The 13,597-nt window shown below is 39.5% G+C and overlaps 1 protein-coding gene across 1 annotated transcript in view; it reads right to left on the reverse strand.

Annotated features, from left to right (window-relative positions):
• Window positions 1–10,888: 10,888 nt before the first annotated feature.
• PDGFC (platelet derived growth factor C) overlaps window positions 10,889–13,597 on the reverse strand; it is a 122,252-nt gene continuing 119,543 nt past the window's right edge. Inside the window, exons 6-7 of the mRNA XM_074541177.1 lie at window positions 13,195–13,412; window positions 10,889–12,539 (exon numbers count right to left, since the gene is read on the reverse strand). Of these exons, the coding sequence (XP_074397278.1) occupies window positions 12,423–12,539; window positions 13,195–13,412 (335 nt within the window). The 3' untranslated portion in view covers window positions 10,889–12,422. The remainder of the gene's footprint in view (window positions 12,540–13,194; window positions 13,413–13,597) is intronic.

Consider the following 13,597-nt stretch of genomic DNA (forward strand, 5'->3'; position numbering starts at 1 on the left):
AATTCCATATTCAGAATTAAAAGTGCCTTGTAAAAAGCAGGTGCCATAACCTACATTCAACAGGGTAAATCAAGGAAGGGACAGGGAGATGCTCAGCAATTCACCAAGATCAGCAATTCACCAGGCACCAAGAACATAATGCTGATTTCCAGCCTGAAAGGTCACCAGCTCGAAGGCAGAGGAGAAGGAGATGACGTTAAATGATGTTACATTAAACCTGGAAGCACAATCTTTGCTTATAAAAGCACAGAATCTGTAGTTCAGAATCACAGTCTCAATTTCTCTATTTCCTTGTAATGGAAGACATGCTTCGTGTTCTGGTCTGGAAAAAAGAGAACCTTTATCATGCAAACTGAAAGGGCAATTCATTACTATGCAATCTGCCAGTTCATTAAACGTTTTTATGGAATATCACAAGAGAGATAATAGGCACACAGTTTAGAATGTGTCTTTGTGATCAAAGAAAATTTGATTTTAAAGTCGCTTGGAGCTCATAACAATCTAACTCCAACCTCGGAGAAGAGTACAGTAGGCAAAAATAACCATTCATTTGGACAATTCTTCCTTTTTCATGCTTTTTCAATCAAAAAAATATTTCCATTACGAGAATCTCTCTGTGATAAATATTCAAACTTGAAGCCTTACAGCATTTGTGCACATTCATTCATTTGTGAAGGAGCTGTACAGGTGTATGGTGTGATCTGCTGTACACAGCCTGTGTGTTTAGGTGTTTACATGCACTCCTGCTTCAACAGGACCCTCCTGCTCCATACACTGTGCAGACATAAGACCATGCAGAAAACAGGCAGACTGTTTGATGGGTCCTTGTCCCCTTCTTAAAATGAAGAAAATATGATGGTTTCAATATCTGCCTGTCAATATAAAGAAAAAAAAAATGTCAATATAAAGAGACAGCAAAAGCATTTTTAAAAATGGAGAAGGGAGGTGTCCAGCCCAGCTCTCCAGGAGTGCAGGGTAACAGGACTAAAATTTCACTTTGCTTCAGAGGTGTCATGCACCAGAGGTGAGGATGCACATGGATCAGGCAGCTCTGTAAAACACACAGCCCTTCCCTCAGATATTCCCCAAGTGCCTTTGTGCCTGCCCAGAAGGAAAGAAGGTCTATTTGTGTTTGTTATTGGGCAAATTAATCCCTAGTCAGATGCCTGATACAACTAACTTGACAGTCACTAAATTAACAGCCAACATATTTGGAAATAGTTTTAAGCTCTCAGTTTCTTCTGAAAGGACTAAACATGTTAGGAGGGAAAAAAAAGTATGCATCAAAAAGTTTTCTAACTTTAGGTGAAAAGCTGAATATCCCACTGCAAATAAAAAAATGTTTTTAAAGATCTCTTGTAGAGTGAATGCATCATGTTATTTTCCCATGCTTCCCACATGAAGCAATTTATTTCACCCATGGGAAACACAGGAAAATATATTTCACAGTACGTGCCTCTGGTAAGCAATTTTGCTGGAGCTCCAGTAAAAAGAAAAGTTTGAAATGGCAGAAAATTAAACATAATACCTCCAATTACTGAAAATACTGTACCTACAGTAAAAATGAAATCAAGCACAATAGGCTGAGAGAACACCAAGGAACTTCATACAGCAAACAGAAGACTTAGCTTTCAAAGTAAAGATATTCTTGATTGCACAGTGGGAGGAAATTTCTAAGAGATGCATCCAAGCTAGTTTTTTTAAATTGATTTCCCACTTTCTAGATTTGAGTCTCAAACTACTCATGTCACTTAAATAGAAATTGCAGTAGTTCATTCCAGCTCTAAAGGTTTAGGATTTGCTGAATTAAATGGCAATAGTCTGAAGCCAAAGATTACATGCCCCAATAATTAGGAAATAGCCAATATATTTAAACATTTGTTTCTGTTTAGAACTAAATATTAGCCAGTTGCTCAGCCATAGTAAAACTACATCATAGGCCTGATCCTAATTTTTTATGCATATTGAATGTTTTAATCAAATTCTCAGCCTCTTGAAGTCCTCCTCAGCTATGTGCAACCACAACCCAGCTCTTTCCATTACAGTCTTCAATGGCTTTTCAGCAAACAGCAGAAAACCTTCCCAAATCCCTGCTCCTCCTTGCGATGTTTCCCTCTGTGCTTTGCAGAAAATAGGTAACCACAACATACAATAGGAACAGCTGAGCATTTGGCTCACCACTGGGAACTGCAGAGCAAACCAAAGATACACTCTTATGGCAGAATGACAAAGAGAGAAAAGCACCCAATGAGAGGAAAAGGACTGGAAAACATTCTGACAAAGTTTTGTCTCTTACTACTTGACAAAGCAATGACAACCAGACAGAACCTTGGGAGATGAGTTTCCTTCTACAGCCTGAGAGAAGCCACACCTCACAACACATCCAAAAAAACATTACCCAGAGCAGCACATTTGGTACCCAGGTGTGAAGGCATGGCAGATCTCTCCCAGTACAGCATACCCTTTGCCTAGATGCTTTCTGCCCCTGGCAAACCCTTGCAAAGCCAGTCAGGAGTTTTCCTGCCTTTGTGGCCTTGGAGCAAAATTTGACATTGGCACCAGGGACATCCCTTCAGCCTACTGGAGTCAAGGTGCCCATTAACAGGTCTCTGTCATGCTTGTTTTTGGCATCCTACACTTCCAGGCAAACTCAGAGCAGTGGAAAACACAACTCACCTTCCTGCAATGTAGATACACACCCCATGCCTTCAGAGCTCTTCAAACAATGACCGCCACCCGTACCCAAACACAACCAGCTCCCTTTGCAAACACCATCCTTTGCCTTGTGCTTAGTTTGTTCAGTCTTCCTACACCCCAGTCTCTTTTCAAAGGTTAGTTTCTGATGCCATTTTTCTTTGCTCAAAGGGAAGATTTTCAAAAGCAGTAATAAAGTTAAACTACAGCCCACTGCCTCTCAAGAGGTGCTTACCTTATATTTGTGTCTGTAATGGGTTCCTCTGACTCTTCCATTTTTCATCTGTAGAGATACTGAGATTTTTGGGGTATTTTTGGCATGGACTAGCTGCTCTTCTCCACTTACTAATTCTATTGCTTAACTACACTGATACTGATCTCCAACATCCAAAAAAGACTGTTTCTACTTTCTGAGGCCCATTAGCACAGCTTGTAGGCAGGAAGAATATGCACAGGCTCTGGCAGTCCTGATGCACTGCTTGCAATGCAGGAGGATGTGCACAAAAAGAATATATGGAAACAAATAAAGTTAAATATTAGATTACAAGATTTCTATTTTAATCTTGTTACATTTTCCTATGAGAGGGAAGAAAATTTAAGTTTTAAGAGACAAACCAGTCCTAGCTCAGGAATCTTTCTGCCAACAGAGAATGGTGTCTCAAGCCATCTTCTTGAAACTTAAAAATAAATCTGTAGTTGACCTCTTCTCTTAAATTTGATTCCTGTCATGATCTCACTGTTTAAAACTGTTCCAAAGGTCACAAAAAAGTTTTTCACTCCAGCTGTCACTCAGAGTGACCTCCGAGGATTCTGCAAGGGCAGCCAAAATTCTAAAATCCATTAAGGTCTCTTTAAAAAGTTGTGACCTGCGCTACCATATTTAAGGCAACAATTTTAATCCTCCACATAGTGCTTTTACATGACTGGTTGTGGTTAGTATAGCAGTGATATACTAATTCACATACTCTTATGGAGTAAATTATTTATAAAGAGAACCCTGTTCACTGCTTTCACACTGGAAAGAATGGTGTCTTTACTGATCTACATGCCACCTTGAGCATGGGCAAGGGGAACAGCAGCACTGCTTAAAAGCTCTATTGTTTTTTCACATTCCCCTTGGGCAAAAAGAATTTTTAACTACTAGGAGAGTTTAACTAGCTCTTCATTTCTTTCCCCTTCCAGGAAGTCTAGGATGATATAATTTGCCTTTACATATTCTCTCAAAGTAAATCAAGGACAATTCAACTTTGAAGAACTGCATCCTTTCCACTGTTGACTCCCAGGGGTGCTGGTCCCCAGCCCTGCATCCTGTGGGTATTTACATAGTGGCCTATCTGTGAGTTGATGGTTATCATCATCCTGTGTGGCACCATTCCTGGCATTGCTGCCCCTGGACAACATGCCATAAAATTGCATTGATGTCATTTCCCAAATGACTAGAAACTCACATTCTCTATTTGCTCCTGTGAGGTACCTTTTGTCAGGGCAAAGTACTGCTAGCAAGTACGAGGGGAAAATGTCTATGTTTTTATGTGCTACATAAAGCAAAACCAAAACACAGAGAAACTGTTAAGTAAGAAATTTGGTAAGAGTTCAAAGGCTACTGCTTATATAAGAAACTTGATCTTACTTGAAAAATAAAGGTGTGATTTCACACAGGATATTGGCCTAGATATAGGCCATTTCCTATCACATAACGTACTATTATTTCGCATCCTTATCTTCAGTTTTTATCTTGAAAGCAATGATTAACAAAGCAGATATAAACCCTTAGAAGCTTTTTCAGGGAGAAACTGAAGAATTTATCAGATCATAAACATTACAAGGCAATTTGATGCCTAGGTATATCCTTTACAGCATAAGAAAGTACTTGACTCTCTGCTTATTAATTCTTTGCTCTATGATAAGCTGAATATCTCAGAGTTAAGATGAAGATTTAATTTTTGTGGAAATTATATGTGTGCTACTCACAGAAAGGCTGATGTTGGAAAGGGCCCCTGAAAATCATGTGGTTCCAGTACTTTGCTCAAACTGGGCCACCTACAGCCAGTTGGCCACATACATGTCCAGGTGGCTTTTGAATATCTACAAGCAGGGAGACTCCAAAATCTCCCTCAGTGAAAACTCTGTGAGTTAGCAAGAACTCTGCCAGCGCTGTGTTACCCTCACACTGAGAAAGCCTTTCCTGATGTCTAGAGGGAAACTCCTGCTTTTCAGTTTGTGTCCACTGCTTCTGGTTCTGTCAATTACTGGGCAATGCTGTAGAGAATTTGGCTCGATCCCCTTTGCACTTTCCTTTCAGTAATTTGTACAAATTGATGAGATCCCCTCAAGCCTTTTCAGGCTGCACATTCTCACCTCTCTGAGCCTTTTTTCATACAGGAACTTCTCCAGTCCTTTATTATCTTAGTGGACTTGAGCTGCATGCTACCCAGTATGTCCATGTCCCTCTTGTCCTGGGGAGCCCAGAACTGGACACAGCACTCCAGGTGTGCCCTCAGCTGTGCTGAGGAGAGATGAAGACTTGGCTCCCTCTCCCTGCTAGCAGCACTGTTCCTAATGCAGCCCAGGACACTGTTAGCCTTCTTTGCCACAAGTGCATGCTGCTGGCTCATGTTCAACTTGGTGTCCACCAGGAAGGGCCTTCAGATCCTGTTGTTGAAAGCAGCTTTCCAGCTGGGTGGCTCCTGGCATACATTGGTGCCTAGAGTTGTTCCTGTCCATATGCATGACTTTGCACTTCACTTTGCAGAACTTCATAGGGTTCCTGCAGTCCCTTTCTCCAGCCTGTCAAAGACCCTCTGCACAGCAGCACAGCCCTCTGGTGTATCAGCCACTCTTCCCAGTTAGGAGTCATCTACAAATTTTCTGAGGGTGCACTCACTCTGCCCCAACTTCCAGAGCATCAATGAAGATGCTGAACAGGACTGGACCCACTACTGACCTTGGGGGCCACATACTGCTCTCCCACTGGAGCTTCTTCTGGCCTGACCACTTGTCCAGTTTTCAGTCCACCTCACTGCCAGCTCATCCAGCCCACACTTCATTAGCTTCTCTAACATAGCTGTCTAATTTAGTTTCTTTGATTGAATGGAATAAATCCTTATTTTTACAAGTAGGAAAAAAGCTACATTATTTTGGCATTAACATGCAACACTGATATACTACTGGAAATGTACAATTGCCAAGGTGCTGAAAGGAATTGCTCACAGTCACAGATTGTGGTTTAGGCCATAATTTTGTCTCTTTTCTTTGAGATGTTAACATATCATCTCTATTTAGCAATGGCTATGCTTTAAAGGTTGCCTCCAATACTTCTTGAAATATTGCTAGTAGTAATCAAAATTTCAGCATCAAAATTTCATAATATTTTAATTTACCTGAAAGTGATGGAAAAAAATATTCTAAACGTATTAGAAAAGATTGTTCAACCTGAGTGATGCCTTGGGTATAATGAAATGTACAGTAGAAATATATATACTAACAATGCTTTGCAAAAGAACATTTAGTAACCTTTTTCTATCCTTCCTGAAAATATTTAGTCTGTATGACACTTCTATTACTTTTATTGAACACTTCATAGTGCATACAAGAATTGCATTGCCTCTCCTGTGTAAAAGAGTTACTTCAAGATCCTTTTCGGTAGCAAAACAGCTAATCTGTTCTTTTTGAACCTGTTCAACCCAGGAAATCAAGTTTAAGACACTTATGGTAATCATTTTCTGTGAGGCAGAATCAGTGCTGAATTTCAGCGCACTGTGATCACATAGTGCAAAAGACACATTCACTTATTTAAATGGGCTGTGTTTTACAGCTCCTCCTGAGGATTTTATGGGCTGTAATTCGTACTCTGGCTAAAGGAGACCTACACTGATGATCTATGGAACTTGAAAAACATAGCATACTTTCAAGTATGCTTTCATCAATGATCATCACGAGTAGAGACAAGAATGGTGAACTAGATGAGCACTTGGTCTAAGGCAACACAGGCCTTTCACTTCTTTTCTTATTAATACGAAAATGAATTAAATTCTAATTATGCATAATCAATAACCAGTTTTCTAAGTGGAAGCCAGCTGTCACCAAGGACCAAATGCAAACCATATCCCACATATATGTACAGACTGCTTCCCCAAGAGCCAGATGCCATAAAATTTTCAGGAAAGGATGTACTCTCAGCCAGGAGGAGGTTGTTTCTGACCATATCAGAAATTTGTGCTTAAGCAGCAAGATTTAACTACACAGCATAACACAGAGTAAGATTGTTGTTATAGTTATTTGCTTAAGGTTCTGGATGAAAAAGATTTTATAGCTCAAATATGCTTTGTCTTTCAGCACTTACCTTCAACATGAAACATGAAAAGTAACTAAAGTGAGTCACAGGTAAACAGACTTATTTTTGAGTATTTTCATGGTGGGGCATATCCTTTCTGGAGAAAAGTGGTGGAATTGTGTTAATTTGAATTCCATACACTTCAGCTAGTCTGCTGTGACTTTTCTATTATGTGAAGGCACCAAAAAAGCTAATTCCTGCCTGACACCACTTCTCTGCAAGTATACCAAAAGTCTGCTTAGCCTTCAAACATAAAGATGCTACATGGCTCCCAGGTCACTGATTTCTCCTCACTGATAGTGTATTAGTCACAATAAAAGAGATGCCACCCTGAAGGCTGAATCAGGGGGCCAGCCTTTTAAAACCTGAGGAAATAGAGACTTATGTGTTTACTGCTTTTGAAGGTAATCACTCAATTTATGACAAAAGAATACAGAATTAAAATATCTAGCAATAAGGATGAAAAGCAGTTTCTATTCTAAAATTGCAGAAAACCTCTAAAAGAGTGAAATCAAAGTTCAAGACATTTTTCTTCTTCTGAATCTCTAAAAGAAGCCTTTTGAACAAGGTAGTGAAGTTCATTTTACTATCTTCTGAGTCTCAAAGTTGCTAATTGTTCTGATCACTGTGTGATGCTGTTTTTCCAAATAATCCTAAGCATTACGGCCTTCACTCTTAAATAAGTTTTAGTTTCATGTCTGGGACAAGACCCACCCCACAGATATGTGAAGCAGGACAAAGTTAAATTAATTTTCTTCCCAACCTTGCTAATTTAATGGGAGTCTGCACAGTGAAAGGAAAACAAGTTTACTGAGATGTGGTTTATCACTCACCCTAAACAGGAGAGACAGCAGATCCAAGGTGGCTTGGACCTGTCTTCATTGAAGCAGAATCTGAAGAAGGCAATAAGGGCTTGAGTCACTCTGGCACTTCTGTCTTTACTTCATTAGGCAAAAAAAAGCTGCCCAGATCAGCTACATAGAAAGCCATTCCAGACTCAGAACTCCTTAAGACTCTTGGGAAAGCAATATTGTGTTTAGAACGCACAAATGTGTACGGAGTATTCCCACTGATGAACCTTACACATCCAACAGAGCTGCCTCAGCTGGGAGGGTGAGGCTTTGCCTCTGTACTTGCTGAAGACAGACCAGCTCAATGAAAGCTGACACAGAGCATAATTCAGAGCAGGAATATAGCTTATGTATTGTCACAATTGCAAAAAAGCTGCCATCTTTCTCCCATGACTGAGCCGTAAACATATCTTTCTTACAATAGTCTGGGAAAATTCCAGTGAGGCAACAGGCAAACTGTCTTCTCAGAAAAGTTTGTCCAATTTATGCTGAATTAAGCAGCCATTTTTTTACAATGTGACTTAGGCAGATAAACAAAACCACTGTTCTTTGGTTTCAAAGGTGCACGAAAGGAGTTTCAAAGGCAAATTGATAAAGCATCCCAAGCAAAAAGTGATAAAAAGAGCAGTCTTGCTGAAAGAAAATTAAATATCATAACACAGAGTCAGAAAAGTTGGTCTACTTAGCTTCAGCATCTGGTTTGAACAAGAATCATGCAACCATGATTCTTCAGCATTTCTGCATGATGTTTATGAGAAAGCCTTGAACAGCAGCACTATTATTATATCTTCCGAAGTCAAACAGAAATGTTTACAATGTAAATGTCAATGTAAATTTTTATAACTTTTATTTTCAGAATTTGAGTAAACAAAATGGTACTATTTAAGCAGCTAGCACCTGAATTGCAAATTTTTAAGAGTTTCAAAAAAGTTCTTTGTTAGAAAGGAAATCAGGTAACAGCTTGCATTAGCTGATGCACTAGCTAATAAAAAACAAATCTTTGTGTTTCTATCTTTTTTTCTCCACACACTCTATTCTCTCATCCACATTTTTTTCCTCCTCTTCTGCTGAAAAGGAGCTGTAAGCCTGTTCAACCAGGCAGACGCAGAGCAAAAACACTTAAAGTCTTTTAAGTGCCAAGAGATCTGCAGTTAACGCCCTTGGTGAGTAAAGATTTGGTGCTTCTCCACGACTCCCATGCTGGCCACAGCTGACAGGAGGCTTCCAGGAATGTGAGTATCTACAGAATCCATAAAAACAAGGCTCAACATCAGTCATCAGCTCCCCCACCTATTCCTCTGGGGGAAACAATTACTTTTGACTGAAGACATTTATTGGGCATAGGATAAAACCTACAAAATCCAGACTGTGCAATTTGGATTTTGTCTGTTTACAGGAGCTACTTTATTCTACTTGGTTGTTCCCACTGTTCAGACTCATTAGCAACAGCCATTATTGCCAAACCCTGATGCTTACATTGATGCAATTCAGGAATTCATGGCTTAAAATACACAGCAACATTTTAAAAAAATCTCCACTAAGATGTAACATCAAAATTTGCAACTTCTATTCCACATGAGAAAAGGCTTACTACCCACTTATGTCAATCTATTTTCACACATCCTTGGCATTCAGCTGCCATTACCTGTAGCTGTGAAAGGCACTGTTAGCTTCTTGTTAGCAATTCATTATTGATATCTTCAGTCAGTTTTTACCACACCTTTTGCTTAGAAGCCACCCACAGCCAGGAGCAGCTGCTTGCCTGGCAGGATCTGGGATGCAGCAGCAAGCAGAAGAGCTGCATGTTTCACTGCTCCCCTCAGCTGGAGCCTTTCCCACATCCCCTCCTGGAGGAGAAATCAGCCTCTCCAGACCCTCTCAGCTAGGGAGGAGGTGCAGTGCCAAATCTCCTGAATGTCTGAGGAGAGGTGCAAAAACCTGGCAGAAGTAGCAAGCAGACAAAGCCTGAAGACAAGGGGGAGGAACAGAGCTCAGTGATGCCACACAAGAGGGTGGCAAAGAGAAATGATGTGAAGGCAATACAAGGAGCAAAGGGGTAAGGAGCTCAAATACAGGTCCAAAGCAAGCAGTTGGAGAGGAAACTGGTTCAAGGAACTGGCAAAGAAGAAAGTGAGACAGAGGGGGCAATAGGAAAAAACTACTTGGGACATTTGGAAAACATGACTCTCCACATCCCACATGGTTCCCGAAACTCCCCATTACTCTGCTGCCACCAAATACCTACCTCAAAATTCATGACCAGTCTTTTTCTCCTAGCAAGTCTACAGAGAGGATGAGACCTCCTGTATTTCCTACAGCAGAATCTCCCGTAATGGAACTACATTTTTTGAGTCCTCTGCTGAATTATGATGCCAGAGGCTATGATTTCTGTCTTTACCTTGACCTGCTGTTCAAAAACTCTTTAAATTAAATAAAAAACCAAAAAAGGAACAACATTAATGCAAAGACATCCCCAACATCCCTGCAAAACACTTCAGGTCAAAGACTCAAAACTCAAGTAAACCAGGTTTCTTTGTGACCATAATTCTGAATTCTGATACAGGGTTAATATTCAGACTGGAAAATTATATGTCACACTTACACCAAAAATTTTTCTTACTGAGTAGGTGTTTGAGGGTGGGGACAAAATAAGAAGCCACCTGAATATTTTCCAGAATTGGTATCAGAAAGTCATACTAACTTGCAAAAAACCCAAATTTTCATCAGAATTCATTTTCACTATGGAAACAATAACAGAAGATGTTATTTCAATCTGATGGCTTCACATCCCACACAATTTTGAACATTTTGACTGTTTGTACAAATAGCATCACATAAATTCCTTTCCTTTTTTTTCCTGGGGTATTTACAGTAATGCAGAATTAATAAAGAAAGTGGAAGTCTTGGCAACAGAAGACTTTGGTTTTCAGAGCTGACCTTCAAAACGGTAAGGAGAAAATCACCATGCTAGCTTTTCCCATTGTATACTGACAGGTACAAATATGCAACCACACTGAAACATTTATTCTCCCAAAATTAGCATTATTACTTTATTTTGTGATTCATTACAATCTGAAAATCCAATAGTCAAAAAAATAAACTAGGCATAATGTTAAAGCATTTTACAAGCAAAATACTTTACTGTTTCCGTTTCAATTTGCATGGGGTGGGATAAGTGTATGGGTTAAAGACTAAAACATACAGAAGAACAATACCATAGAGTTCATCAGACTGCTCTGTAGAGTGTTACATTCCTGTGAGTGAACAGTACTTAAGCAGCTGTTTCTGTCAATGGAAAACCATACACTTCACCACTGACAGGGCTGCCTTCCCATGACCATGATGCATCATGACGGCTGCAAGCCACTGGTTTCTTTTCTTACATTGTAGGTCATTCTCCTTTAAAGAAATGAAATAGTTAAACAAGCCAGAAGGCATCCATCTATGCTCATTTCTTCTCTACCTGAACAAAGGACAGTATGGAGAGAGGGAATTTTAAAAGTCAACTTTTGAAACTGGTTATAGTAACCTCTGTCTCTCATATTTTTAGGCTCATGGAGCTAGCAAGCTTAGAGCTTCATCCACATATCTTTCTCTACTATTATCCAGGTAAAAAAACTGTACTTTTCACTTCGTAGAAACAAACTGCAAAGAGATCATGCTTCTTTCCCACTGTAGTCACATTTCTGTTCCTCCAACTGTATAAGTCTGGCTTTAAAATCTCACAAAACTAAAAAATAATTGATCTAGGTTGTAATAAAAAAAAAAGAATATTAAATACCTTTGGTAAAAATAGATATATTTAACAAGTTTAGAAAAGCAAATAGTTATATCGTCAAAAGGAGAGTATAAAAATGTACACGATAAAAAATAACAAACACACAAAAAAAATCATCAGCCATAGTAGTAAGAATAAAGGCACTGATCTTTTCAATGTTTGCTTCCTTAGCTCACATTATTGTCCAGTCTTCCTTCTAAAAGGCAGGAGCTTTACTAGAGCATATGGAAAAATCCAGTCCTTCCTACCAGCATTAGACAAATTAAATTTAATTCATAAAAGGCAGTCTGTTTTAACCCAAGTTTATACAACAGAGAACACTTTGATTTAGGTACGTAGGAGTAGCTGAACACAAAGATTTCAGGTGTTTTCAACCAGAGGCCAGATGTACTCGAGCTGTAGAAATGAGACAGCCAGCAGGATCAAGTCTCCATGGTGTCAGCCTTCTAAATCTATTTTTTACTCCTAAATTATAAATCCATGTATTGCCAAGAAAATTGTGGGGAACAACAACAATACATATATTTTAAATCCCTCATTGATGCCTTTCTCTCATCCTTTCACTGGGCCTCCAAACAGAGCTGTCACACTACATATAATCCCAGTTTGGCTTCTCCTCTTTTTAGAGCTCACTGAAAATCTTCGAGACGGAAGATCCCCAAAGCAAACAACTGAGATTACAGAAGGAGATAATGCACAAGCCCCATAATAGAATCAGCCATTGATTGAATGTGCTTTGAAAGAAAACAGCACAATTATATCATATTTATCCTTCAGTATTCCTTTTGCACACACAGTCACACTCCTCGTGGTGTTCCAAGGGTACATCTGTCAATGATTTATGCAATCCTCGGACACCAATCCTTGGCTTCAGCTGAAGAACCTGAAGGAGAAGAAGCCAAGCATCAAGAAAACAGTAAGTGCTTCATCACACACCTAGACTATGAGCTAGATTGCACTGGAAACCCACTGGATGACAGGAAGCATATTGAAACTGAATTTCTTCATTAATTCCACCCACTCATTACTATTTTTGCTTTTACCTCAAGCCATTTACAAAATTGATTAAATCATGTTGAACACGATTAAATCATGTTGCTTTGCCAAAGAAGAGTCTTGCAATTTCAGATTTCCACTTAATTTTATTTAAGAGCAAACAGTAGAGTTAACCCAATTAGAAAATTCTATAATAAACAATTTTAGCTATAAATTTACAGCAATGGAAATGATCAAACATTTGTTTCTTCATAAAGTCAATATCTACCACTAGAGAAAGAACGAAAAGTATGGCTGTGATGTGTCTGAACTGAACCAGTAAGTACCTCAGAAATTAACAGTTACATAGAAAAGTATATTAATAAGAAAGACTTTACCTTTTTCAATATAATACCTAATTAAAATGCTAAAAAAATCATTTACTAAAAGTGCAATACATAAAGTATTAGAATATTAATGGCGGTGCATTCATTTTATTAAAAATAAATGCCCTGATTGGCTTTCAGTGTTTCCAAACATGCAAATGTAAAAGCAGTGCATACCTCGTGGTATTTTTTGGTGACTTTTGTTGGCACGCACTGGCACTCGTTGCAGCTCTGCTGACAGCAGGCACAGTTTCCCCCGCAGCGCTTCACCAGCAGACACAGCGGCCAGAAGATGGTGTCCGTTCTCTTGAGCTCCTCGCGCAGCGACACCGAGAAGTTGCGCGGGGTGCAGCTGTACAGCCGCGCCTCCTCCTTCAGGAGGTTCAGGTCCACCACTGCAGACAGACAGAGAAAATTGTGCTCGTCTCATCTGCAATCCAAGCTCCCTCCTGGCAGATCAACTTCAGCAGTGCAGAACCCATGGGGGGGGTTCACTTTTGTGTAGGTTCAGCACAGTTCCATGAACACCATGAAACTCAAATGGAATGATCGCTGCACAGTGATATTCACCCATTATTTT

Source organism: Zonotrichia albicollis, chromosome 5 (genome assembly GCF_047830755.1).
Source record: "Zonotrichia albicollis isolate bZonAlb1 chromosome 5, bZonAlb1.hap1, whole genome shotgun sequence".
NCBI classification, from domain to species: domain Eukaryota; kingdom Metazoa; phylum Chordata; class Aves; order Passeriformes; family Passerellidae; genus Zonotrichia; species Zonotrichia albicollis.